This window comes from Panthera onca, chromosome A3 (assembly GCF_046562875.1).
Source record: "Panthera onca isolate mPanOnc1 chromosome A3, mPanOnc1 haplotype 2, whole genome shotgun sequence".
NCBI lineage: Eukaryota > Metazoa > Chordata > Mammalia > Carnivora > Felidae > Panthera > Panthera onca.
The window spans coordinates 40,111,627-40,136,025 of record NC_138341.1 but is presented as its reverse complement, the minus strand read 5'-3'; the positions used below and the strand labels follow the sequence as shown (position 1 = coordinate 40,136,025).

General features: G+C 49.8%; 2 protein-coding genes and 1 long non-coding RNA gene across 6 annotated transcripts; all 3 read left to right on the top strand.

The window, feature by feature from the left end:
- The first annotated feature begins 5,846 nt into the window (after positions 1 to 5,846).
- LOC144615950 (antimicrobial peptide NK-lysin-like) lies at positions 5,847 to 17,015 on the top strand. Of its 2 annotated transcripts, XM_081795243.1 has the most exons (7): positions 5,847 to 6,019; positions 6,584 to 6,748; positions 7,290 to 7,393; positions 7,874 to 7,957; positions 9,094 to 9,262; positions 16,251 to 16,366; positions 16,935 to 17,015. In XM_081795243.1, the coding sequence occupies exons 2-6, from the start codon at positions 6,697 to 6,699 to the stop codon at positions 16,307 to 16,309; spliced, it is 468 nt and encodes a 155-aa protein (XP_081651369.1). In that variant the 5' UTR covers positions 5,847 to 6,019; positions 6,584 to 6,696; the 3' UTR covers positions 16,310 to 16,366; positions 16,935 to 17,015. The 2 variants fall into 2 exon arrangements, with proteins under 2 accessions (XP_081651369.1, XP_078300801.2); XM_078444675.2 differs by lacking the exons at positions 16,251 to 16,366; positions 16,935 to 17,015 and adding an exon at positions 10,164 to 10,331 and having other exon boundaries at positions 5,881 to 6,019.
- LOC132674294 (antimicrobial peptide NK-lysin-like) lies at positions 16,993 to 20,734 on the top strand. Of its 3 annotated transcripts, none has more exons than XM_081795244.1 (5): positions 16,993 to 17,099; positions 17,637 to 17,740; positions 18,186 to 18,287; positions 19,247 to 19,410; positions 20,570 to 20,734. In XM_081795244.1, the coding sequence occupies exons 1-4, from the start codon at positions 17,048 to 17,050 to the stop codon at positions 19,385 to 19,387; spliced, it is 399 nt and encodes a 132-aa protein (XP_081651370.1). In that variant the 5' UTR covers positions 16,993 to 17,047; the 3' UTR covers positions 19,388 to 19,410; positions 20,570 to 20,734. The 3 variants fall into 3 exon arrangements, with proteins under 3 accessions (XP_081651370.1, XP_081651371.1, XP_078300805.2); XM_081795245.1 differs by having other exon boundaries at positions 19,247 to 19,414; XM_078444679.2 differs by lacking the exons at positions 19,247 to 19,410; positions 20,570 to 20,734 and adding an exon at positions 19,090 to 19,238.
- A 1,218-nt stretch (positions 20,735 to 21,952) lies between these two features.
- Positions 21,953 to 23,947, top strand: LOC144615822 (uncharacterized). The gene is made up of 2 exons (XR_013554432.2): positions 21,953 to 22,172; positions 23,750 to 23,947. It is a non-coding gene; the product is annotated as an uncharacterized LOC144615822 (long non-coding RNA).
- Positions 23,948 to 24,399: the final 452 nt, after the last annotated feature.

Genomic DNA, 24,399 nt, shown 5'->3' with positions numbered 1-24,399 from the left:
TCTTTTCCTTTGGTGGACTTGAGGGGAGGGGCTCGGAGGCATGCTTGGGTGACTCATGCATTCGTTCAATCAATGGTTATTGTTTGTCCCACACTATTCTAGACGCTAGGGATTTCATGGCGAACTGGTCAACGTTAGCAGCCCTTACATATATGGTCATGAAATACTTATGAACAGTCACTAGAGAGACACACACTCCTCTGAGAGCCTGGGGTACACAGTGGATGTGCCCCCAGAAGCTCCCAGACCATGAGGAAGAGTAGCAGGGTTGTAGGTAAGAGTGTTCTTGGTCATAGGGCACAGAAACCCACCCTTTGCTTCTCTCTGCAGGGAGCTGTCTTTTTGTTTTGGGAGATACATTATTTAGGATTTATTCTGTGTAAGCTACAGAAATCTTAGCTCTTTCTGGTTCAAATAAAAAAGTCAATTTATTGGCTCAAGTAATTAAACAGTGTAGAGATAGCTTCAGGCACAGAATGGTCCAGAAATGAGTGGTGTCCCCAGAGGTCCAGTCCTCCATTCTCTCAGGTCTTTTCACAGCTGTATAGTGAGACTGATCTCAGCCAGCTTCCTTCTGGCAGCAGCCATGGCCACATTGGTCCAAACTTTACATTCCCCAGTATGTCATCAAGAGGGGAAGACAGTTCTTTGGTAGCCTCTCTGCCCTTGGAAGAGAATGGAAACTTCTTTCCTAGAAGCCCCATCAGATGTCTCCTGTGTTCTCATTGGCTCGAATCGGGCAGGTGTCATCTGGAACCCATCACTATGTTCCGAGGGCATGGGACACGCAGATTAGCGTGAGCTGAGTCAGGGCACACCCCTGGCCAACCAGTCACTCGTGTGAAAGTGGACATGAAAATCTGGGAGATCATTGCTGGGAGAGGGACAGGGATACCAACATCACTAGACGCAAAGGTGCATCGGGCAGGGCTCAATCCAAAAAGCAGTTCCAGGACTCCCAGTGTGAAATCTGAAGCCATTTGAGTGTTAAAACACATAAGGAACATATGGGATTATAACCCATGGATTAAATGAGGATTAATGAATTCATAGAGATATAAATAAGACATTAATAATCAAATAAGGGAAATGGAGACATGTTACCTTATTCTAGATGCCAATTAATACATATAGACATAGTTGCAAAATTTATTCCCACAAAACACATATTGATTTGATATGTGCGACCTTAGCAGGTACGGGCAGCTTTATTAAGGGACTAGCAGTAAAGAATCGAAGAGAAATGGGGCCGAGCTGGAGGCCATGTGAAATTAGAGGTGGGGTCTGCGATTAAGGTGTTTACATGCAGGGGGAAATGGTCCCAGGAGAGGGGAGAGGCCCATGGTGCTGGACAGATGTGAGGTACAGCCCCAGGGAAGGCCTTGTGAAGGGAGAGGAGGGGTCCAGGGCACATGGAGCGTCAGCACAGACTCCCAAAGGTGGGAGCTTTGGGAAGGTGGCCTCACCCTTAGGGATAAAAGCTAGTAAAGGACAGAGGCCAAGTCAGCTCCTGTAGCCTGTCAGGAGGTAGCGTGAGTGCACTGGCTTCATAATCCAGACTCCACTGGGGGTACCTGCTCACCACCAGGCCCTTCTCAGTTCTCTACCATTTCCCCTGTCACCCACCCAAAAGCCCAGGACAGCAAGCCTGTGTCATGTGACATCCCTCCCTCCAGGCCACGTCGACCCCTGACCCAAACTGGAGCAAATGACTCCCTCCTGGGAAGTTGGAATTGCCCCATCCTGGTGCAGACCCCTTTGCCCTGGCCAGGCTCTGCATCTGTCTCTGGGTGGTCTTCAGACTTCCTTCTGCCTTGGCTCCCCATCCCTTCTGGACAGGGCAGCCCCAGGCTCTTTCCAAACCACAACCACATCTCCTCACTTTCCAGTGGCTTCTCTCGGAGCTCGGGACAAGTCCCTACTGTGTGTCACACCCTGGTGTCAGAATAGGAAACAAGCGAAATAAAGACACTTACCTCAAGCACCTGCCAATCTACAAATGACTAGTAATACCACATTAAATTTACCTAGCACCCTAACTCCCCTCTGTTTGTAGAAGAAGCAACAATTATTCATTTTATTAACTGGCATTGCCTGAGAGCCTGTCCTATGGCCTCCTGTGTGATGAGGTGGGAAGGATGCAGAAGGAAGTTCTAATGCACAGGGAGGTTGGTGGTTATCTCAAGGCGAAGCGTTTGTGTGCAACGTGAGCCACCTCCTTCTATCAGGAACGCTATTTTTTCATTGCTGTAAGAAACTCAACAGAATTTACCATCTTAGCAATGTGGAAACGTACACGCAGCTGTGTTGAGTATATCACATTGTTGTGACACAGACATCCAGATCTTTTTCATCTTACAAAACTGGAACTCCAGACTTATTGTGAAGGCACAACTTTCCTTCGCCCCCGTCTTAAAGCCTGAGAAAACTACAGTTTCTCAAAAGTGGTCCACATATTTCTATTTATATTTCCTTTAATTTGACTACTTTAGACACTTTGTACAAATGGAATCAGATATTTGTCTTTTTGTAATTGCCTTATTTCACTTAGCATGATGTCCCCAAAGTTCATCTTTGGTGTGGCAATCGACATGAGTTTTTGTTTATAAGGTGAAATAACGTGTGTGTGTGTGTGTGTGTGTGTGTGTATTTATATATATTTGAGGAACCACCACATTGCTTTGGGTAACGGTCTTACAGTTTTACAACAGTGCACACTTTCTCCACATCTTTACCAACACCTGATATTTTCCTTTTTTTTGATAAGGGCCATCTTCATGGGTGGGGTGCTATCTCCTTGTGGCTTTGCCTTGCATTTCCCTGACGATTATTGATGTGGGGAGCATCTTTTCATATGCTTGTTAGCCATTTCTATATTTTGTAGGGAGAGTGCCTGTTCAAAGTCTTTTGAGCTCATTTTTTATAATGTTTATTTATTTTTGAGAGGCAGAGTGTGAGCAGGGGAGAGACAGAAAGAGAGGGAGACGTAGAATCTGAAGCAGGTCCAGCGTCTGCATAGCAACCCCCCCAACGTGGGGCTCAAACCCACAAACCGTGAGGTCATGATCTAAGCTGAAGTTGGACGCTTAACCGACCGAGCCACCAGGGGCCCCTCTTTTGCCTTTTTTAAATTATTTGCTGTTTATTTGTTGAATGTTAACATTTCTTTGTACTTTCTGGGTATTACTCCATTATTAATGATTTGCAAACATTTTTATGTATTCCATAAATTGCCCTTTTACTTTGTCAACTGTGCTATTTGATGCACAAAGGTTTTAAGCTTGATGCAATGCTATTTGTCCATATTGTTGCATTTCTTGGTGTCATATCTGAGAATTCACCACCAAGTCGGAAGTCATGCAGCGTTCCCCTTATGTTTTTTCTAGCGATTTTATAGTTTTGGGTCTTACATGTTAGGTGTTTGATCCTTTTCTAGTGACTCTTTTGCATATGGTGGAACATCAGGATCCACCTTCATTCTTCTCCATGGGGCTGTCCAGATTTCCCAGCACCACTGTTTGAAGACATTTAAATTCCCTTTTATGAGCACGTTCTTCATAGGGTCTTGCAGAAATTGGTGAGCAGAACGGCAGTTTCTCAAAAGTGGTCCACATATTTGGTTAGTCACACGAGTACAAAGGTTATGAGGATTTTTAAGGGCAGCCTGTTAGCATGCTCTTTTCAGGGATTTTACAATAATTACACAAACAACCTCCAAATCAGATTAATCAACTCACATAAAATACAGCTAGAGGCCTCACTCCAGCCACGGAGTAATTTTCATCTAGTAAATCTACCGTTGGACAGTCTGAATCATTGGAAAATGCAGGTCTATGGCACCTAAACACATCTCAGTTTAATTCATTTTGGGGATTTTTAAGTATTTTCTGTGTGGAGGAGATGTTATCTGTAAATAGAGAGCTGTACGTCTTCCCTGCTAATCAAAATGGTTTTGTTTTTTTTTTTTTTTTCATTTTTTTGCTTAGTTCTCCTGGCTAGAATCGTCAGTACAATACCGAATAGATGTCTGGAGAGCAGACGTCCTGTCTTGTTCCTGGTCTTTGGGGGAAGGTATTTAGTCTTTCTTCAGGAGTCTGATGTCAGCTCGGGGAATTTCATAGATGCCACCTATCAGCTTGCAGACTTTCCCTTCTATTGTTAGTGAGTGTTTTAACAAGAAGAGATGTTGAGTTTTTTCAAATGGTGTTTCTGTGTCCATCGAGAGGATCATGTGTTTTGTTTTCAAGTTTATTTATTTTTTTTGAGAGAGAGAGAGAGCGAGCGAGCACGTGCGTGCACATGCCAGCACATGAGTACGTGAGTGGGGGAAGGGCAGAGAGTAGGAGACAGAAGATCCGAAGGGGGCTCTGTGTTGACAGCAAAAGGCCCATGAGAAGCTCGAACTCAGGAACCACGAGATCATGACCTAGGCCCAAGTCGGATGCTTAACCAGCTGAGCCACCCAAGCACCCCAGGATCATGCGGCTTTTATTTGGGTTCTGTTGGTACAGTGAATTACATAAATGATTTTGGGGTGTTAAATCACTTTGCATTCCTGAATAAATTCTGGTTGCTCTGGTACAGAATTCTTTTTATATGTTACTGGATTCAGCTTGCCAGGATTTTGAAGAGGGTTATGGCATCCATATTCAGGGGAGATATTGGTCTGTACTTTTCCTGTGTTGCCTTTTTCTGGTTTTGGCATCAGGGCATCCTTTTCTATTTTTTGGAAGAGTTTGGAAAGAATTCATACTAATTCTAATGCTTGGTAGAATTCGTCTGTAAAGATATCTGACCTGGATGTTTGTTTGTGGGTGGTGTTTGCGTGACTAATTCCATGTCTTTACTTATTATACATCTATTCACTCTTCCCATTCTTTTCAGTCTGTTTCGATAGTTTGTATCTTGACAGGGATGTGGTCCAATTTAATAACATATAACTGTTCATAGTATACCCATTCTCCTCTCTGTAAGGTCAAAATGTCCCTTCTTTTATTTCTGAATCTAATAACAAGGCAACACCAACTACTGTGTTAAAGTGTGTCTGTCATTTACTCTTGATGACAGGAACCCCATCCCCACTCCCCCTGCACAGCACCCGCTCACCTCCCACAGGAGTAACCCTTATAGAAATCATGTTGGGGAATGCTGACCCAGGATACCAGATTACTTCTGCTTGGCACATCGCAGGCTGTGAAGCTTCCTCACACGTGTACACACACACACACACACACCACTGGGGCCCTGTGAACAGGTGACACTACAGCCATTTCACAGGTAAGGGAAATGAGGCTCCAGGAGGTGGAGTATGTAGCTCACGGTGCCCCCAGCTTGTCGGAGGCCTGCTTGCCTGGACTCCACCCTCTTTCCTTCTAGGCAGAAGCTGAGACGAGAGCAGGGCTCTGAATGGGCTCAGGAAGTAGAGTATTTCAGAGAAAAAGGCCAGGCTGAGGCTCGGCACTAGCCCATGATGGGATTCCCGGGCAGGTGGAAGGTGTGGAGGGGTCCCAGCAGATACTGAAGGGGGACAGGGGGCTGGGAGGTGCTGAGGAAGGATTGAGAGGGAGTAGCTGACCTGCTCGTCCTGGCTGTGTGCCTCTGCCGTCTCAGCAGCTGGGGCTGGGGGAAGGTTCTAGTCCAAGCAGGACCCCAGCCGGCCCGAGGCTGAGGTCAGGGCCCCTGCTCTCCGCACCCAGTTTCCTCCTCTGAGCCGCGAAGGAGGTGGGGGAAGGTTGCCAGACAAAAGGTGGGATGCCCAGTGTAATGTGAGTGTCAGGTAAACAGCAAACACATTTCAGTGTGAGTGTATTCCATGCAATCTTTGGGACACACTTACACTAAACAATGACTTATTTTCTATCTGATAGTGGATGTGACCTGCGCAGCTTGTATTTTCATTGCAGATGAGGCCAGTGACCTTCATGGCACAGATGAGAGGTCAGACCCGGGGCGCTGGGTCTAGATCCCTGTCTGGGGCTCACTTCCTTTGCACGGGCTGTTGTTTCTCCCTATGGACCAGGTGAGGGATGGCTGGGCTGGACCTGGCTCTGAGGGAAAAGCCTGCCTCCGTGATGGTGGCCAGGAGGCTGGTGAGGGGCTGGGGACCAGGGTGTCTGTGGTGTCCATGCTCGGGGATCACCAAGCATGAGAGCAGGACTGGGAGGAGCTGTCTTCATCTACACTGAGGGACCTGTCTCTAAATGTGGCGGGGTCTGGTGGTGCTCCATTGGCTGAGATGGTTGGGGGAGAGCAGGGATACAGGAGGTGGCTGGTGGAGGGACACCAGCATAGACCCTTGGGAGAGAGGGGAGGGAAGGGGGAGGTTGGGGGCTCCAGGGCCAAGGGCCCTCCCTGAGCCTTCAGGTGCAGGGATTGCTCTGTTCATTACCTCATCTGAGGGCAGGGGGTGGGGGGCATCATGGTAGCTGCTGCCCTCCAGCACCCCTCACTCACTGGGAAAGCTCTAACAGTGTGTGGGTGTGGGTGTGTGAGTGGCGGGGGAGGTGGAAGATAGCGTGGAGTCTCTGAGGAAGCACTCCTCCCCCCACTTCTCCACAAACTGGTGTCTGTGTTTGTGGTAAAGCCAGTGACACGGGGACATGGCCTATAAGAGGAGCAGGACCCGGCAAGGTCAGATTGCGAGGCGGCCAGCCACATAAAGCGGGGTGTGAAGAGTGCTTCAGCAGCTGCCCCACCATGACCTCCTGGGCCCTCCTGCTCCTTGCCTCAGTGCTCCTGGCCACCCCGGGTAAGGACATTCCCCCATGCACATCCTGGCAGCTACTTCTTAGCAGAGGGTAGGGACAGTCTGGAGACTGGGTTGGGCTGGGCCACCAGATTCGAACTCCTGGGGGAAGGCAAGAGAGAAAGAACGACCTCTGAAAGGAGATGAGGGTAGTGTTCTCTTAGAGCAGCTCCAAATCCGTGTGTGTGTGTGTGTGTGTGTGTGTGTGAGACGGGGGGGGGGGGGGGGGGGGGCGGGGGGAGAGAGAGGAGAGAGAAAACAGAAAAACAGAGACAAAGACAGAAAAGAGCTTCATGGATGATGTTGGTGGGGGGCGGGGGTGGGGGGCAGATAATCTCCTGTTTTCCAGAAAGAATTGAGAGCATGTCTGTTGCACAGAGACTGGGTCAGAGCAGCTCCAGGGCGGAGCGCAAGGACAGGCCTCCTGGATTCCTCACAGATCCCTGCTCCTGGCCTGTTTTCTAGCTACCTCCTGGGCTCCCACCAGCCAGGAGATCTGTCTCCTTCCACTTGTGAAGGGGTGCTGATGGTGTTTCTTCCCCAGGGCTGACCTTTTCTGGTTTGAACCCTGAGGACAATGACTTGATGACCACTGACTTGGGTCAGGAAAAGCAGTTCTTAGAGAGCTTGGTCCTGGAGTCCCCCCAGGTTGGTGGCTGGTTCCCTGCTCACTTCCCATAACCACCCCCTCACACATTGTCTCCTCCCCAGGAGCAGCAGGCAGGGCTGCACATCTCGCTGGGCAGAGGGGTGGGGAGGCAGGGCTGTGGGCTGAAGATGCTGGTTTTGTGCACCGTTGTGCCTGTGGCAGAGGTCGGGGGGCTACCTGGGTCTGGCTGAGCTCTCCCCAGGAGGGTCCCCCGGGTTCTGACCAGAGTAGAGAACAGGGTCAGGGGCTGCTCTGGGTGAGGTGCTGTGGGTGTGGGGCAGGGTCTGGGGTGTGTCAGCCCCACCAAGACTAGCAGGAAGGTGGGCAGGGACCAGCCAGCCTGCTTCAGGCCTGAAAGCACAGAAAGATCCTCGATGATCCTGCTGGCCTAGGAGACACCAGAGAGCTCCTCCTGGGTCCCTGCCAAGGGCTGTTGGGGTGTCTGAGACACCATCTCAGGAAGCATTGTTTCCTGACAGGGTGACCGGCTAGCTCTTAGATGCAAGACTTGTAAGCTGGTAATCGAAGCTCTGAGAAAAGCCGTGGGACATAATATCACACGGGTGAGGCTTGTGATTTGGGGAGCCATTTGCAGGGTGGTCAAGGGCATGAGTGGGCTTGTAGGGCTAGGGGTGACACTGAGGAAGGGGCTGATCCCTCGTTGGGCCAGGGCTTCTCAGCAGGGGATGTGGGCTCCCTGGTATCTGGGACTGACTTCAGAGAATCCCTTGAAATCATGAAGCTCTGTGAGTGTGAAAGTAGGAAGAGGAGCGTGCGTGATTTCCGTCCCATTGTCAAAGGAAATTTGTTCCCAGAGCAGGTAGGAATCTTTCCCCTTTGGCCCCTCCACTTGTGCCAGGGACGAATTTTGTGAGATTGGTTGCATGGTGGTCTGGGCTAGACTGATATGCCCCAGATCTCCCAATTCCTAGCAGCATGGCTTGGCCAAGCCCTTAATGCTTTCTGAGCCTCAGTTTTCTTTTCTGTTTAGTGGGATGGATCATAATCGCCCCTTGTAAGTTATCGAAGCCCTTTAAAGGTGCTGAGGGGTGGAGGAGCTTAGCTCCATGCCTGGCCCTGAGCACCTGCTGAACAAGGGATGTGTTACTACCAAGAAGCCCTGCTTCCCCTCCCTCCCTCCCTCTGCTTTGTTCCCTGATCCTGCTCATCTCCCTGGCGCTGCAGGGCCCACCCTCAGCCCTGGGAACTCAGCTTTATCCTTCTCCACTGGATTGTGGGAGAAGGTACGTCCAAGTGGAATGTGCCAAGACTCCAAGTGCTTTCTTTTCCTAACCTTCGTCACACAGCCCTGTGCACGAGCCCCGTCAGGCTGGGACCCAGGAAGCATGGCAGGCAGAACCCTTCCTGTGGGTCTAGGAGCCGTGGGCGCTGTTCTCCACACAGAAGGCAGGGGGGCAGGATAATGATGTACAGGGGAGTGGGACACTACAGGGTCAACTGTCCTTCTCGCAAGAGCCCCTCCTGGCCAGGCTTGGGCCAGGGCCTTGGTGCCTGGGCGTGAGGTCTGATCCCTGCCTCTCTAGCCTCTGCTCCGTGGCCGCCTGGCACCAGGCCCTCCTCCCAGCATGCCCTTGGTCAGGGTGCTCAGGGCCTAGAGCTGCTGGGGTCTGCAGGGGGGCGGCGGTCCTGGGCCGAGCTCACCTGAATTCTCTGTCTTCCTATGGTGCTCTTACTGCAGGAAGCCATCAAACTCGCTGCGACCGTGGTGTGCAAGAAGACATTTCCACTGCAGCATGTTTGCAAGGAATTAGTCACTAAATGTCTTGATAAGATCATCCATGGTATCATGAATGGGAAAAGCCCTGAGGAAATCTGTGTGAAACTCAGGATGTGCAAATCTGAAAAAGGTGAGTGCAGAGGTGACAGCAGGGACTCATTCCTGGAGGGCTCACATCATGTCCCCACATATGTACAATACGGTTTCGACCCACAGAAATCCAGCTGTGATACACATCCCACCAAGCTTCCCTGCAGTGACATGTTACCCCCACCACTGTGTGGAAAGTGGGGAGAAGATGGGTAGGTGGGCTGTAGCTGGAACCGGTTGAGAAATACTCCAGGCCATCCTGGGGTGCCATCAGGTCCCCATCTCCGGTCAGCTGTGTACTTGAGCAAGTAGCTCAACCTCTGTGAGCTTGAGTTTCCTTCCTGGTGAAGGGATAGGCATCCGTATTTCTGATTTTCAACAAGGATTGAATGAAATGATTACGTGTAAAGAGGTTAAGACCAAGCAAGCGGCCTCAGACTGGGATATTCAAAGACATCAGAGCCCTGATTGAACTCCCATCCCCCGGCCTAGTATGGGATCCCTGGGCATCAGAGAGACAGGTCACATCTTTGCCCAGGACACTAGGGACCTGAGAGCTGAGCTCAGGAACCCCGCTGGCAGGGAGGGCTCTCAGTCTCTCCCTCCAGGGCTGCTCAGCTGTGCCCGCAGATCAGGCCACGGCTGCAGCACATGGGCCGGGAAGGGCCCCCGATTGGCTCTGGCAGCTCGTGTAGCCCTGACCGAGGCTGTGGGACTTGATGCCGGCAGATCGGGGGTCACCTCATACTTTGAGGTCCTCACCATTTCCTGCGATTAGAGTCTGCGGTTTTCATCTCTGAAGCCCCACAACCCACACAAACCCCTGACTGGGTTCCAGGATGTGACTCCAGGTGTGCTCAGTAGGGACAGGTGGCTCTAGTCCCCATACCCCTGGACAACACACACCCCTGCCCACTTGTCTGCTCTTGTCTCCACTCCAGGTCTCGGAGCCTCTGGGGTCTCTGACGCCACCCTGGGGAGAAGCACAGAGTCTCCCACAACCACCACCTGCTTCTGCCCTCCCAAATCCAGAGCCGACCCTCCAGTGTCTCTCAGCTAAGTTCTCATTGCCTTCCCCTGAGGGAGAATAAATGTCATGCAAGCTTTTAGCCACAGCTTCTTTTCCTTTGGTGGACTTGAGGGTAGGGGCTCAGAGGCATGCTTGGGTGACTCATGCGTTCGTTCAATCAATGGTTATTGTTTGTCCCATGCTATACTAGACGCTAGGGATTTCATGACGAACTGGTCAACGTTAGCAGCCCTTACAAAGATGGTCATGAAATACTTATGAACAGTCACTAGAGAGACACACACTCCTCTGAGAGCCTGGGGTACACAGTGGATGTACCCCCAGATGCTCTCAGACCATGAGGAAGAGTAGCAGGGTTGTAGGTAAGAGTGTTCTGGTCATAGGGCACAGAAACCCACCCTTTGCTTCTCTCTGCAGGGAGCTGTCTTTTTGTTTTGGGAGATACATTATTTAGGATTTATTCTGTGTAAGCTACAGAAATCTTAGCTCATTCTGGTTCAAATAAAAAAGTCAATTTATTGGCTCAAGTAATTAAACAGTGTAGAGATAGCTTCAGGCACAGAATGGTCCAGAAATGAGTGGTGTCCCCAGAGGTCCAGTCCTGCCATTCTCTCAGGTCTTTTCACAGCTGTATAGTGAGACTGATCTCAGCCAGCTTCCTTCTGGCAGCAGCCATGGCCACATTGTCCAAACTTTACATTCCCCAGTATGTCATCAAGAGGGGAAGACAGTTCTTTGGTAGCCTCTCTGCCCTTGGAAGAGAATGGAAACTTCTTTCCTAGAAGCCCCATCAGATGTCTCCTGTGTTCTCATTGGCTCGAATCGGGCAGGTGTCATCTGGAACCCATCACTATGTTCCGAGGGCATGGGACACGCAGATTAGCGTGAGCTGAGTCAGGGCACACCCCTGGCCAACCAGTCACTCGTGTGAAAGTGGACATGAAAATCTGGGAGATCATTGCTGGGAGAGGGACAGGGATACCAACATCACTAGACGCAAAGGTGCATCGGGCAGGGCTCAATCCAAAAAGCAGTTCCAGGACTCCCAGTGTGAAATCTGAAGCCATTTGAGTGTTAAAACACATAAGGAACATATGGGATTATAACCCATGGATTAAATGAGGATTAATGAATTCATAGAGATATAAATAAGACATTAATAATCAAATAAGGGAAATGGAGACATGTTACCTTATTCTAGATGCCAATTAATACATATAGACATAGTTGCAAAATTTATTCCCACAAAACACATATTGATTTGATATGTGCGACCTTAGCAGGTACGGGCAGCTTTATTAAGGGACTAGCAGTAAAGAATCGAAGAGAAATGGGGCCGAGCTGGAGGCCATGTGAAATTAGAGGTGGGGTCTGCGATTAAGGTGTTTACATGCAGGGGGAAATGGTCCCAGGAGAGGGGAGAGGCCCATGGTGCTGGACAGATGTGAGGTACAGCCCCAGGGAAGGCCTTGTGAAGGGAGAGGAGGGGTCCAGGGCACATGGAGCGTCAGCACAGACTCCCAAAGGTGGGAGCTTTGGGAAGGTGGCCTCACCCTTAGGGATAAAAGCTAGTAAAGGACAGAGGCCAAGTCAGCTCCTGTAGCCTGTCAGGAGGTAGCGTGAGTGCACTGGCTTCATAATCCAGACTCCACTGGGGGTACCTGCTCACCGCCAGGCCCTTCTCAGTTCTCTACCATTTCCCCTGTCACCCACCCAAAAGCCCAGGACAGCAAGCCTGTGTCATGTGACATCCCTCCCTCCAGGCCACGTCGACCCCTGACCCAAACTGGAGCAAATGACTCCCTCCTGGGAAGTTGGAATTGCCCCATCCTGGTGCAGACCCCTTTGCCCTGGCCAGGCTCTGCATCTGTCTCTGGGTGGTCTTCAGACTTCCTTCTGCCTTGGCTCCCCATCCCTTCTGGACAGGGCAGCCCCAGGCTCTTTCCAAACCACAACCACATCTCCTCACTTTCCAGTGGCTTCTCTCGGAGCTCGGGACAAGTCCCTACTGTGTGTCACACCCTGGTGTCAGAATAGGAAACAAGCGAAATAAAGACACTTACCTCAAGCACCTGCCAATCTACAAATGACTAGTAATACCACATTAAATTTACCTAGCACCCTAACTCCCCTCTGTTTGTAGAAGAAGCAACAATTATTCATTTTATTAACTGGCATTGCCTGAGAGCCTGTCCTATGGCCTCCTGTGTGATGAGGTGGGAAGGATGCAGAAGGAAGTTCTAATGCACAGGGAGGTTGGTGGTTATCTCAAGGCGAAGCGTTTGTGTGCAACGTGAACCACCTCCTTCTATCAGGAACGCTATATTTTCATTGCTGTAAGAAACTCATAACAGAATTTACCATCTTAGCAATGTGGAAACGTACACGCAGCTGTGTTGAGTATATTCACATTGTTGTGACACAGACATCCAGATCTTTTTCATCTTACAAAACTGGAACTCCAGACTTGTGAAGCCACAACTTGCCTTCGCCCCCGTCTTAAAGCCTGAGAAAACTACAGTTTCTCAAAAGTGGTCCACATATTTCTATTTATATTTCCTTTAATTTGACTACTTTAGACACTTTGTACAAATGGAATCAGATATTTGTCTTTTTGTAATTGCCTTATTTCACTTAGCATGATGTCCCCAAAGTTCATCTTTGGTGTGGCATTCGACATGAGTTTTTGTTTATAAGGTGAAATAACGTGTGTGTGTGTGTGTGTGTGTGTGTGTGTGTGTGTATTTATATATATTTGAGGAACCACCATATTGCTTTGGGTAACGGTCTTACAGTTTTACAACAGTGCACACTTTCTCCACATCTTTACCAACACCTGATATTTTCCTTTTTTTTGATAAGGGCCATCTTCATGGGTGGGGTGCTATCTCCTTGTGGCTTTGCCTTGCATTTCCCTGACGATTATTGATGTGGGGAGCATCTTTTCATATGCTTGTTAGCCATTTCTATATTTTGTAGGGAGAGTGCCTGTTCAAAGTCTTTTGAGCTCATTTTTTATAATGTTTATTTATTTTTGAGAGGCAGAGTGTGAGCAGGGGAGAGACAGAAAGAGAGGGAGACGTAGAATCTGAAGCAGGTCCAGCGTCTGCATAGCAACCCCCCCAACGTGGGGCTCAAACCCACAAACCGTGAGGTCATGATCTAAGCTGAAGTTGGACGCTTAACCGACCGAGCCACCAGGGGCCCCTCTTTTGCCTTTTTTAAATTATTTGCTGTTTATTTGTTGAATGTTAACATTTCTTTGTACTTTCTGGGTATTACTCCATTATTAATGATTTGCAAACATTTTTATGTATTCCATAAATTGCCCTTTTACTTTGTCAACTGTGCTATTTGATGCACAAAGGTTTTAAGCTTGATGCAATGCTATTTGTCCATATTGTTGCATTTCTTGGTGTCATATCTGAGAATTCACCACCAAGTCGGAAGTCATGCAGCGTTCCCCTTATGTTTTTTCTAGCGATTTTATAGTTTTGGGTCTTACATGTTAGGTGTTTGATCCTTTTCTAGTGACTCTTTTGCATATGGTGGAACATCAGGATCCACCTTCATTCTTCTCCATGGGGCTGTCCAGATTTCCCAGCACCACTGTTTGAAGACATTTAAATTCCCTTTTATGAGCACGTTCTTCATAGGGTCTTGCAGAAATTGGTGAGCAGAACGGCAGTTTCTCAAAAGTGGTCCACATATTTGGTTAGTCACACGAGTACAAAGGTTATGAGGATTTTTAAGGGCAGCCTGTTAGCATGCTCTTTTCAGGGATTTTACAATAATTACACAAACAACCTCCAAATCAGATTAATCAACTCACATAAAATACAGCTAGAGGCCTCACTCCAGCCACGGAGTAATTTTCATCTAGTAAATCTACCGTTGGACAGTCTGAATCATTGGAAAATGCAGGTCTATGGCACCTAAACACATCTCAGTTTAATTCATTTTGGGGATTTTTAAGTATTTTCTGTGTGGAGGAGATGTTATCTGTAAATAGAGAGCTGTACGTCTTCCCTGCTAATCAAAATGGTTTTGTTTTTTTTTTTTTTTTCATTTTTTTGCTTAGTTCTCCTGGCTAGAATCGTCAGTACAATACCGAATAGATGTCTGGAGAGCAGACGTCCTGTCTTGTTCCTGGTCTTTGGGGGAAGGTATTTAGTCTTTCTTCAGGAGTCTGATGTCAGCTCGGGGAATTTCATAGATGCCACCTATCAGCTTGCAGACTTTCCCTTCTATTGTTAGTGAGTGTTTTAACAAGAAGAGATGTTGAGTTTTTTCAAATGGTGTTTCTGTGTCCATCGAGAGGATCATGTGTTTTGTTTTCAAGTTTATTTATTTTTTTTGAGAGAGAGAGAGAGCGAGCGAGCACGTGCGTGCACATGCCAGCACATGAGTACGTGAGTGGGGGAAGGGCAGAGAGTAGGAGACAGAAGATCCGAAGGGGGCTCTGTGTTGACAGCAAAAGGCCCATGAGAAGCTCGAACTCAGGAACCACGAGATCATGACCTAGGCCCAAGTCGGATGCTTAACCAGCTGAGCCACCCAAGCACCCCAGGATCATGCGGCTTTTATTTGGGTTCTGTTGGTACAGTGAATTACATAAATGATTTTGGGGTGTTAAATCACTTTGCATTCCTGAATAAATTCTGGTTGCTCTGGTACAGAATTCTTTTTATATGTTACTGGATTCAGCTTGCCAGGATTTTGAAGAGGGTTATGGCATCCATATTCAGGGGAGATATTGGTCTGTACTTTTCCTGTGTTGCCTTTTTCTGGTTTTGGCATCAGGGCATCCTTTTCTATTTTTTGGAAGAGTTTGGAAAGAATTCATACTAATTCTAATGCTTGGTAGAATTCGTCTGTAAAGATATCTGACCTGGATGTTTGTTTGTGGGTGGTGTTTGCGTGACTAATTCCATGTCTTTACTTATTATACATCTATTCACTCTTCCCATTCTTTTCAGTCTGTTTCGATAGTTTGTATCTTGACAGGGATGTGGTCCAATTTAATAACATATAACTGTTCATAGTATACCCATTCTCCTCTCTGTAAGGTCAAAATGTCCCTTCTTTTATTTCTGAATCTAATAACAAGGCAACACCAACTACTGTGTTAAAGTGTGTCTGTCATTTACTCTTGATGACAGGAACCCCATCCCCACTCCCCCTGCACAGCACCCGCTCACCTCCCACAGGAGTAACCCTTATAGAAATCATGTTGGGGAATGCTGACCCAGGATACCAGATTACTTCTGCTTGGCACATCGCAGGCTGTGAAGCTTCCTCACACGTGTACACACACACACACACACACCACTGGGGCCCTGTGAACAGGTGACACTACAGCCATTTCACAGGTAAGGGAAATGAGGCTCCAGGAGGTGGAGTATGTAGCTCACGGTGCCCCCAGCTTGTCGGAGGCCTGCTTGCCTGGACTCCACCCTCTTTCCTTCTAGGCAGAAGCTGAGACGAGAGCAGGGCTCTGAATGGGCTCAGGAAGTAGAGTATTTCAGAGAAAAAGGCCAGGCTGAGGCTCGGCACTAGCCCATGATGGGATTCCCGGGCAGGTGGAAGGTGTGGAGGGGTCCCAGCAGATACTGAAGGGGGACAGGGGGCTGGGAGGTGCTGAGGAAGGATTGAGAGGGAGTAGCTGACCTGCTCGTCCTGGCTGTGTGCCTCTGCCGTCTCAGCAGCTGGGGCTGGGGGAAGGTTCTAGTCCAAGCAGGACCCCAGCCGGCCCGAGGCTGAGGTCAGGGCCCCTGCTCTCCGCACCCAGTTTCCTCCTCTGAGCCGCGAAGGAGGTGGGGGAAGGTTGCCAGACAAAAGGTGGGATGCCCAGTGTAATGTGAGTGTCAGGTAAACAGCAAACACATTTCAGTGTGAGTGTATTCCATGCAATCTTTGGGACACACTTACACTAAACAATGACTTATTTTCTATCTGATAGTGGATGTGACCTGCGCAGCTTGTATTTTCATTGCAGATGAGGCCAGTGACCTTCATGGCACAGATGAGAGGTCAGACCCGGGGCGCTGGGTCTAGATCCCTGTCTGGGGCTCACTTCCTTTGCACGGGCTGTTGTTTCTCCCTATGGACCAGGTGAGGGACGGCTGGGCTGGACCTGGCTCTGAGGGAAAAGCCTGCCTCCGTGATGGTGGCCAGGAGGCTGGTGAGGGGCTGGGGACCCAGGGTGTCTGTGGTGTCCATGCTCGGGGATCACCAAGCATGAGAGCAGGACTGGGAGGAGCTGTCTTCATCTACACTGAGGGACCTGTCTCTAAATGTGGCGGGGTCTGGTGGTGCTCCATTGGCTGAGATGGTTGGGGGAGAGCAGGGATACAGGAGGTGGCTGGTGGAGGGACACCAGCATAGACCCTTGGGAGAGGAGGGGAGGGAAGGGGGAGGGGTGGGAAGCTCCAGGGCCAAGGGCCCTCCCTGAGCCTTCAGGTGCAGGGATTGCTCTGTTCATTACCTCATCTGAGGGCAGGGGGTGGGGGGCATCATGGTAGCTGCTGCCCTCCAGCACCCCTCACTCACTGGGAAAGCTCTAACAGTGTGTGGGTGTGGGTGTGTGAGTGGCGGGGGAGGTGGAAGATAGCGTGGAGTCTCTGAGGAAGCACTCCTCCCCCCACTTCTCCACAAACTGGTGTCTGTGTTTGTGGTAAAGCCAGTGACACGGGGACATGGCCTATAAGAGGAGCAGGACCCGGCAAGGTCAGATTGCGAGGCGGCCAGCCACATAAAGCGGGGTGTGAAGAGTGCTTCAGCAGCTGCCCCACCATGACCTCCTGGGCCCTCCTGCTCCTTGCCTCAGTGCTCCTGGCCACCCCGGGTAAGGACATTCCCCCATGCACATCCTGGCAGCTACTTCTTAGCAGAGGGTAGGGACAGTCTGGAGACTGGGTTGGGCTGGGCCACCAGATTCGAACTCCTGGGGGAAGGAAGAGAGAAAGAACGACCTCTGAAAGGAGATGAGGGTAGTGTTCTCTTAGAGCAGCTCCAAATCTGTGTGTGTGTGTGTGTGTGTGTGTGTGTGTGTGTGTGTGAGAGAGAGAGAGATAGAGAGAGAGAGAAGAGGGGGACAGAGAGGGATACAGGAAGACAGAAAGGAGTTGCATGGATGGTGGTGGTGGAGGTGGTATAATCTTCTCCTCATGTTTCCAGAAAGAATTGAGAGCATGTCTGTTGCACAGAGACTGGGTCAGAGCAGCTCCAGGGCGGAGTGTGAGGACAGGCCCCCTGGACCCCTCACAGATCCCTGCTCCTGTCCTGTGCTCTGGCCACCTCCTGGGCTCCCTACCAGCCAGGAGATCTGACCGTTCTGTCTCCTTCCACTTGTGGAGGGATGTTGATGCTGTTTCTTTCCCAGGGCTGACCTTTTGTGGTCTGACCCCTGAGGACCATGACCTGGACATGGCTGACAGGTGTCAGGATGAGCCGTTCTTCCGGATGCTGGCCCAGGAGACCCCCCAGGTTCACTGCTGGCTCCCTGTTCACCTACCGCAGGCCCTCCTCATCCTCTCTGTCCTGGGAGCAGCAGGCAGGGCTGCACATCTTTTTGGGAGGAGGGGAGGCAGGGCTGTGGGCTGAAGATGCTGGTTTTGTGCAGGGTGGTGCCTGGGTGGGCGTCTACCTCGGTCTGGCTGGGCCCTACCCAGAGGGTGGTCTGGGGACTGACCAGAGAACAGAAGAGGTGCACGTGCTGGCTGGGTGAGGTGCTGTGGGTGTGGGGAAGGTTCTGGGGTGTCTCAGCCCCACCAAGACTCGCAGGAAGGTGGGCAGGGGCCAGCCAGCCTGTTTCAGGCCCAAAAGGACAGAAAGATCCTAGATGATCTGCCAGCATAGGAGGCACCAAAGCCACCTGCCAAGGGCTCTTCGGGTGTTTGAGAAACCACCTTGGGGCTTCCTTTCTTCACAGAGGGACCTGCTGAACAAAACTGAAGGGCTGATTTACAACTTTTGGCCCTCTTGGAAGATAATGTCTCTGCTGAAGAAAATGGTGGGAGAGGAGGCCAGTCAGGTGAGGACTTGTGGTTTGTGGAGCCCCTGCAGGCTGGTCAGCACTGTGGGTGGGTGGGGTCAGGGGACTGGGGAGGGGCTGAATCCTGGTTGGGCCAGAGCTTCTCAGCTTGGGATCCTTCGCCGCGCCCCCCCCCCCCCCCAGCCCCTTCAGTGTGGAGATTCCTCCAGAGAATCCCCAGAAATTGTGTAGCTCTGAGAGCTGGTAAGCAGGTGCAAGAGTGTTCCTGTTTCCGTCCCATTGTCAAAGGAGACTTGCTGCCAGAGAAGGTTAGGAATCCTTCCCCTGCAGCCCCACCACATGTGTACATGGCAGAGCTTTGTGAGGCTGGGTCCAAGACTGATCAATCTGAGATCTGCCCCTTCCTAGCTGCATGGCTGGGCCAAGTCCTTAATGCTTTCTGAGCCTCAATGCAATGGGATTGTGCTTGGCATGGATCACATAAGTTGCCTCAGCCTTTAAAGGAGCTGAGGGGGTGGGACGAGCTTAGCTCCATGCCTGGCCCTGAGCAAGTGCTGGACCAGGGGATGTGTTACTACCAAGAAGCCCTGCTTCCCCCTCCCTGCCTCCCTCTGCTTTGTTCCCTGATCCTGCTCAGCACCCTCTCGCTGCAGGACCCACCCTCAGCCCTGGGACCTCAGCTTTATCCTTCTCCACTGGATGGTGGGAGAAGATAGTTCAAAATCGAATTTGCCAAGGCTCCGAGATCTTTCCCCTCCTAACCTTCGTCACGCAGCCCTGTGCACGAGCCCCGTCAGACTGGGACCCAGGAAGCTTACCTGACAGAACCCTGTCTCTTCAGCCTCTGCTTCCATGGCCACCTGGCACCAGTTCCTCACTCCCAGCATGCCAGGGGGCAGAGATGCCCAGGGCCTAGAGCTGTGGGGCCTGCATGGGGGCTGCCCTGGGCAGAGCTCGCCTCTTTCCCGTGTCCTGCTCTGTCACCACTGCTGCCACAGGAAACCATGAAAGGGGCCGTATTCCTGGTGTGCATGGAGGTGATGTTGCTGAGAGGTTTCTGCATGAGAATGGTGACCAGATTCGTTAGTCTCATCTCCCAGGGATCCTTCGTGGCAAAACTCCCAGGGAAATCTGTGTGACACTCAGAATATGCTGCCATCAGGTAGGTGAGTGCAGAGGTGACAACAGGGACTCATTCCTCGAGGGCCCCCATCACCTTTTCAAGCATGTGTGACGTTTTAAAAGCATAAAAATACACCTGTCATAGAACTTCATAAGCAGCTCATACATGTCCCTCCAAGTTTCCTTGTGGTGACATAGAACCCCTATTGCCAACATAGGAAAGTGTGGAGAAGTTGGATAGGAGGGCTGTAGCTAGAAATGTTGGAGAAATGCTCATTGGGCTTTTGGGGCACCTGGGTGGCTCAGTCAGTTAAGTCTCCGACTCTTGGTTTTAGTTCAAATCATGATCTCACGGTTTGTGGGATTGAAACCTACCTCGGTCTCTGTGCTGTGCAGAGCCTGCTTGGGATTCTCTCTTTGTCTCTCTCTTCTATGCCCCTCCCCTTGCTCTCTTTCTCTTTCAAATAAATAAACATTAAAAAAAAAAAAAGCTTGGGCTTTTTATACGAGGCAATTCTGGGGTGACATTGGCTCCCATCTCTCCTCACCTATGTGACCTTTGTCAGGTAGCTTAACCTCTATGAGCTTGAATTTCCTTCCCTGTGAAGGGGATAGGAATCCTTATTTCTGATTTTCAACAAGGATTCAATGAAATGATTACGTGTAAGGAGATTAAGACCAAGCAAGCGACCTCAGACTGGGATATTCAAAGACATCAGAGCCCTGATTGAACTCCCTTCCCCCGGCCTAGTATGGGATCCCTGGGCATCAGAGAGACAGGTCACATCTTTGCCCAGGACACTAGGGACCTGAGAGCTGAGCTCAGGAACCCCGCTGGCAGGGAGGGCTCTCAGTCTCTCCCTCCAGGGCTGCTCAGCTGTGCCCGCAGATCAGGCCACGGCTGCAGCACATGGGCCTGAAGGACCTCTGATTGGCTCTGGCAGCTCATGTAGCCCTGACCGAGGCTGTGGGACTTGATGCCGGCAGATCGGGGGTCACCTCATACTTTGAGGTCCTCGCCATTTCCTGCGATTAGAGTCTGCGGTTTTCATCTCTAAAGCCCCACAACCCACACAAACCCTGACTGGGTTCCAGGATGTGACTCCAGGTGTGCTCAGTAGGGACAGGTGGCTCTAGTCCCCATATCCCCCGGACACCCCACACTCCTGCCCACTTGTCTGCTCTTGTCTCCACTCCAGGTCTCGGAGCCTCTGGGGTCTCTGACGCCACCCTGGGGAGAAGCACAGAGTCTCCCACAACCACCACCTGCTTCTGCCCTCCCAGATCCAGAGCCGGCCCTCCAGTGTCTCTCAGCTAACTTCTCATTGCCTTCCCCTGCAAGAGAATAAATGCCATGCAAACTTTTAGCCACAGCTTCTTTTCCTTTGGTGGACTTGAGGGGAGGGGCTCGGAGGCATGCTTGGGTGACTCATGCATTCGTTCAATCAATGGTTATTGTTTGTCCCACACTATTCTAGACGCTAGGGATTTCATGGCGAACTGGTCAACGTTAGCAGCCCTTACATATATGGTCATGAAATACTTATGAACAGTCACTAGAGAGACACACACTCCTCTGAGAGCCTGGGGTACACAGTCGATGTACCCCCAGAAGCTCCCAGACCATGAGGAAGAGTAGCAGGGTTGTAGGTAAGAGTGTTCTTGGTCATAGGGCACAGAAACCCACCCTTTGCTTCTCTCTGCAGGGAGCCTTCTTTTGCTGTTTTGGGGGGTATATTATTTCAGGTTCTTTGGTTGCAAGCAACAGAAGTCTTAGCTCATTCTGGGTAAATAAAAAGGCAATTTATTGGGTCAAATCATTTAGCAGTCCACAGATAGCTTCAGGCACAGAATAACCCAGAAATGAGTGGTATCCCCAGAGGTCCAGTCCTGCCATTCTCTCGGGTCTTTTCACGGCTGTATAGTGAGACTGATCTCAGCTAGCTTCCTTCTGGCTGCAGCCATGGCCACATTGGTCCAAACTTTACATTTTACAGTATGTCATCAAGAGGGAAAGAGAGTCCTTTGGTAACCCCTCTGCCCTTGGAAGAGAATGGAAGCTTCTTTCCTAGAAGCCCCATCAGACGTCTCCTGTATTCTCATTGGCCCAAATGGGGCAGGTGTCATCTGGAACCAAACAGTATGTTCCAAGGGAATGGGACACACAGAGTAGCATGAGCCAAATCAGGGCACACTTCTGGTGCTGAGACAGGGTTTATACCACCCAATTGTTTGGGTGAGAATAGACATGAAAATCTTTAAGACATTGTTACTGGGAGTTGGGCAAAGGAGTACTGGCCATGATAAGGAGTAATGGTGTACCAGTCACAGATGAATCATAAAAGTATTTCAAGGACTCCCAGTGGTAAAATCTGGGGCCATTTTACTACAAAAATAGATAACGATAGCACATTATAACCCATTAGGTAAATTAGATCCATGAATTTATACAAATACTAAATTAATAAATGAGGAGAAAGGGAAAGTGTTACATTACTGCAGAATGCTAAATGATAAATGTAGATGTAATTGCAATCTATGTTTCCACAAATACTTATGTTGGTATTAATTACTAATTTGCATGATTAATTAACTAAACCATAGAGAATCCTAGCAGACAGGTGATAAACACTTTCTGTTCCTCCTGCCCCAAATGCACAAATCCTAAGGAAACCTCAGACAAACCCAAACTGACTTCCTCCAAGTAGCGGGCCCGTACTCTACAAAAATGCCAAGGTCATGAAAGAGAAGGAAAGATGGAGAAAGTGTGCCAGATCAAAGGAGACTAAGCAGATACTTGAGGTAATTGTAAACAGATGACCCCGCTGTGGACCTAGACCTGTAAAGGACATGATTGGGGTAATCTATGAGATTCTTTGCAGTCTGCGAAGATACTGTTGTGCCAATGTTAGTGTCCTGGTGTTGATGGTTGTGCTAGCTTCTGTAGGACGGTGTCCTTCTTGTAAGGCAATGCACCCTGAAGAATTAAGGGGGTCATGGGGGCATCATGAAGGCAATCTGCTGCAAATGGTTTAGAAGAAATGGTAATATGCACGTACAGGCAGACTATGATGAGACACACACCGCATACGTGTAGTGAAACGTTACCAGTGGGGGAGTCTGGTTAAGATGAAAAGGAGCTCTCTGTTGTAGAGTTACAGCTTTTCTCTACATTGGACACGATTTTAAAAGAAAAGAAACGACTTGTAGGAATTTGACCTTAGCAAACGGGTGGATGGCAGAGACATTTGCTGTTGGGAAAGACATTTGGACAGGTGGATCTGGAGAGGATAAGGAAGAGCTCTGCTTTGACCCGAAGAAGTGTGTCTATTCCATATGCAGGTGGAGGTGTCAAGAGGGGAGGGTGTCTGGGCCAAGGCCACATTTGAAGTCCTTGAACTGGATGTGATGGACAGGGAGAAGGTGCAGAAGGATAACATTCCTGTCTGAGGACAGAAGGGACTAGTCAACACGTGGAGGCCTGGTTGTGGGGGGGCGGGGGGAGGAGGAGCCCTCAAGGAGATCGGGAGGGAGGAGCCAGCGGGACAGGAGGAACACCAGACAAGGGGCCAAGGAGCCAAGAGAACAGAACAGCCCAGGAACGAGGAATGGCTGACCACGTCCAGTGCTGATGGGAGTCAAGACAGTAGAGGATGGAGGGCTGGCCACTGGCTTTTGGGGCCTTTGGGCGGTGCTGACCTTAGTCAGAGGGTTTCAGTGCTAGGAGGAGATCATGCCCATGTGGCAGGGGGGGGTGAAGGATGTGACGTCAGCAGGCACGGACAGGTTTATGACGGGGTTCATGTCAAGAGTTGGAGAGAAGTGGGGCAGAGCCCGAGGCCATGCGAAATTAGAGGTGGGGTCTGCCTTTAAGGTGTTTACATGGGGATGGGAATGGCCCTGGGAGACGGGAGAGGCCCATGGTGCAGGACAGAACCAAGGGAACAGGCAGGGAACGTCTTGAGGTGGGAGCGGAGGGGTCCAGGGCACATGGAGCGTTAGCACAGACTTCCAAAGGTGGGAGCTTTAGGAAGGTGGCCTCACCCTTAGGGATAAAAGCTAGTAAAGGACAGAGGCCAATCAGTTCTAGTACCCTGCTGGGAGCCTGCATGAGTGCATTGACTTCATAATACTGACTCTTTGGGGAGTACCTGATCTCTTTCACAGAGAGCTTCTGTTTTCTGTTTTTTCTTCCCCTTTTTATGGGTCATTCTTATTTGTGTATAGTTTGTAATTGTTTTGTTGAAAATATTTTAGATGATAGTGTGGCAGGTCTGGCTACTGGTCAACCCCTCCCTACTTTGCTATGTTATATGCCTGTTTACTTGTTTCATAACTGCAGAATTAATTTTAGTGCTATCCCACCACTCCCCCACCAGGTGAGGCCTCCGATGTTGCACCTCCCGGGGGAGCAGCTTTGACTCTGCCCACAGTTACTCCTGTGCTGTCAGATGTTTGGGCAGGGGTCTCTGTGGAACAACACCCATTTGTTAAGCTCCACAAATTCAAGTCTCATTACTCTATTGTTTTCAACATTGCCTCAAGGAATAAATTCTTCACGGTGGAATCTAATCCAATCAACGTGTCTTTGTAAGTATATTGCCTGAGGTCAGTGTTTGAGATTTGTTTTGACCCAAGGATGCCCCTTCACCTTGTGTCTTTCCCCATTTCTCTCCAGCAAATTAGCCTGCCTACAGTTTAGCCTTCTTTTATTTTTTTTTAAATGTTTTATTTATTTTTGAGAGAGAGAGAGACAGAGTATGAGCAGGGGAGGGGCGGAGAGAGAGGGAGACACAGAATCTTGGAGCCTGATGCAGGGCTCGAATTTATGAACCAGGAGGTCATGATCTGAGCCGAAGTTGGACGCTCAAATGACCGAGCCACCCAGGCGCCCCTAGCCTTGTGTTCAATGAATCTATCAGTCTCATAACAAATGTCTTTCACCATAACTTCCATTGTTTTCGATTGCTCCCTGAAGATTGCATCTCTCTTAACCTGTGCAAATGAAATCAGTTCCTTTAGGGAGGAG

Excerpts from the sequence above, each read along its gene's own strand:
- LOC144615950 (XM_078444675.2), top strand. The coding sequence starts at position 6,697 with ATGACCTCCTGGGCCCTCCTGCTCCTTGCCTCAGTGCTCCTGGCCACC. Across the intron at positions 7,394-7,873 it reads TGGTCCTGGAGTCCCCCCAG|GGTGACCGGCTAGCTCTTAG; the intron begins GTTGGTGGCTGG and ends GTTTCCTGACAG. Across the intron at positions 7,958-9,093 it reads TGGGACATAATATCACACGG|GAAGCCATCAAACTCGCTGC; the intron begins GTGAGGCTTGTG and ends CTCTTACTGCAG.
- LOC132674294 (XM_081795244.1), top strand. The coding sequence starts at position 17,048 with ATGACCTCCTGGGCCCTCCTGCTCCTTGCCTCAGTGCTCCTGGCCACC. Across the intron at positions 17,100-17,636 it reads AGTGCTCCTGGCCACCCCGG|GGCTGACCTTTTGTGGTCTG; the intron begins GTAAGGACATTC and ends TTTCTTTCCCAG. Across the intron at positions 17,741-18,185 it reads TGGCCCAGGAGACCCCCCAG|AGGGACCTGCTGAACAAAAC; the intron begins GTTCACTGCTGG and ends CTTTCTTCACAG.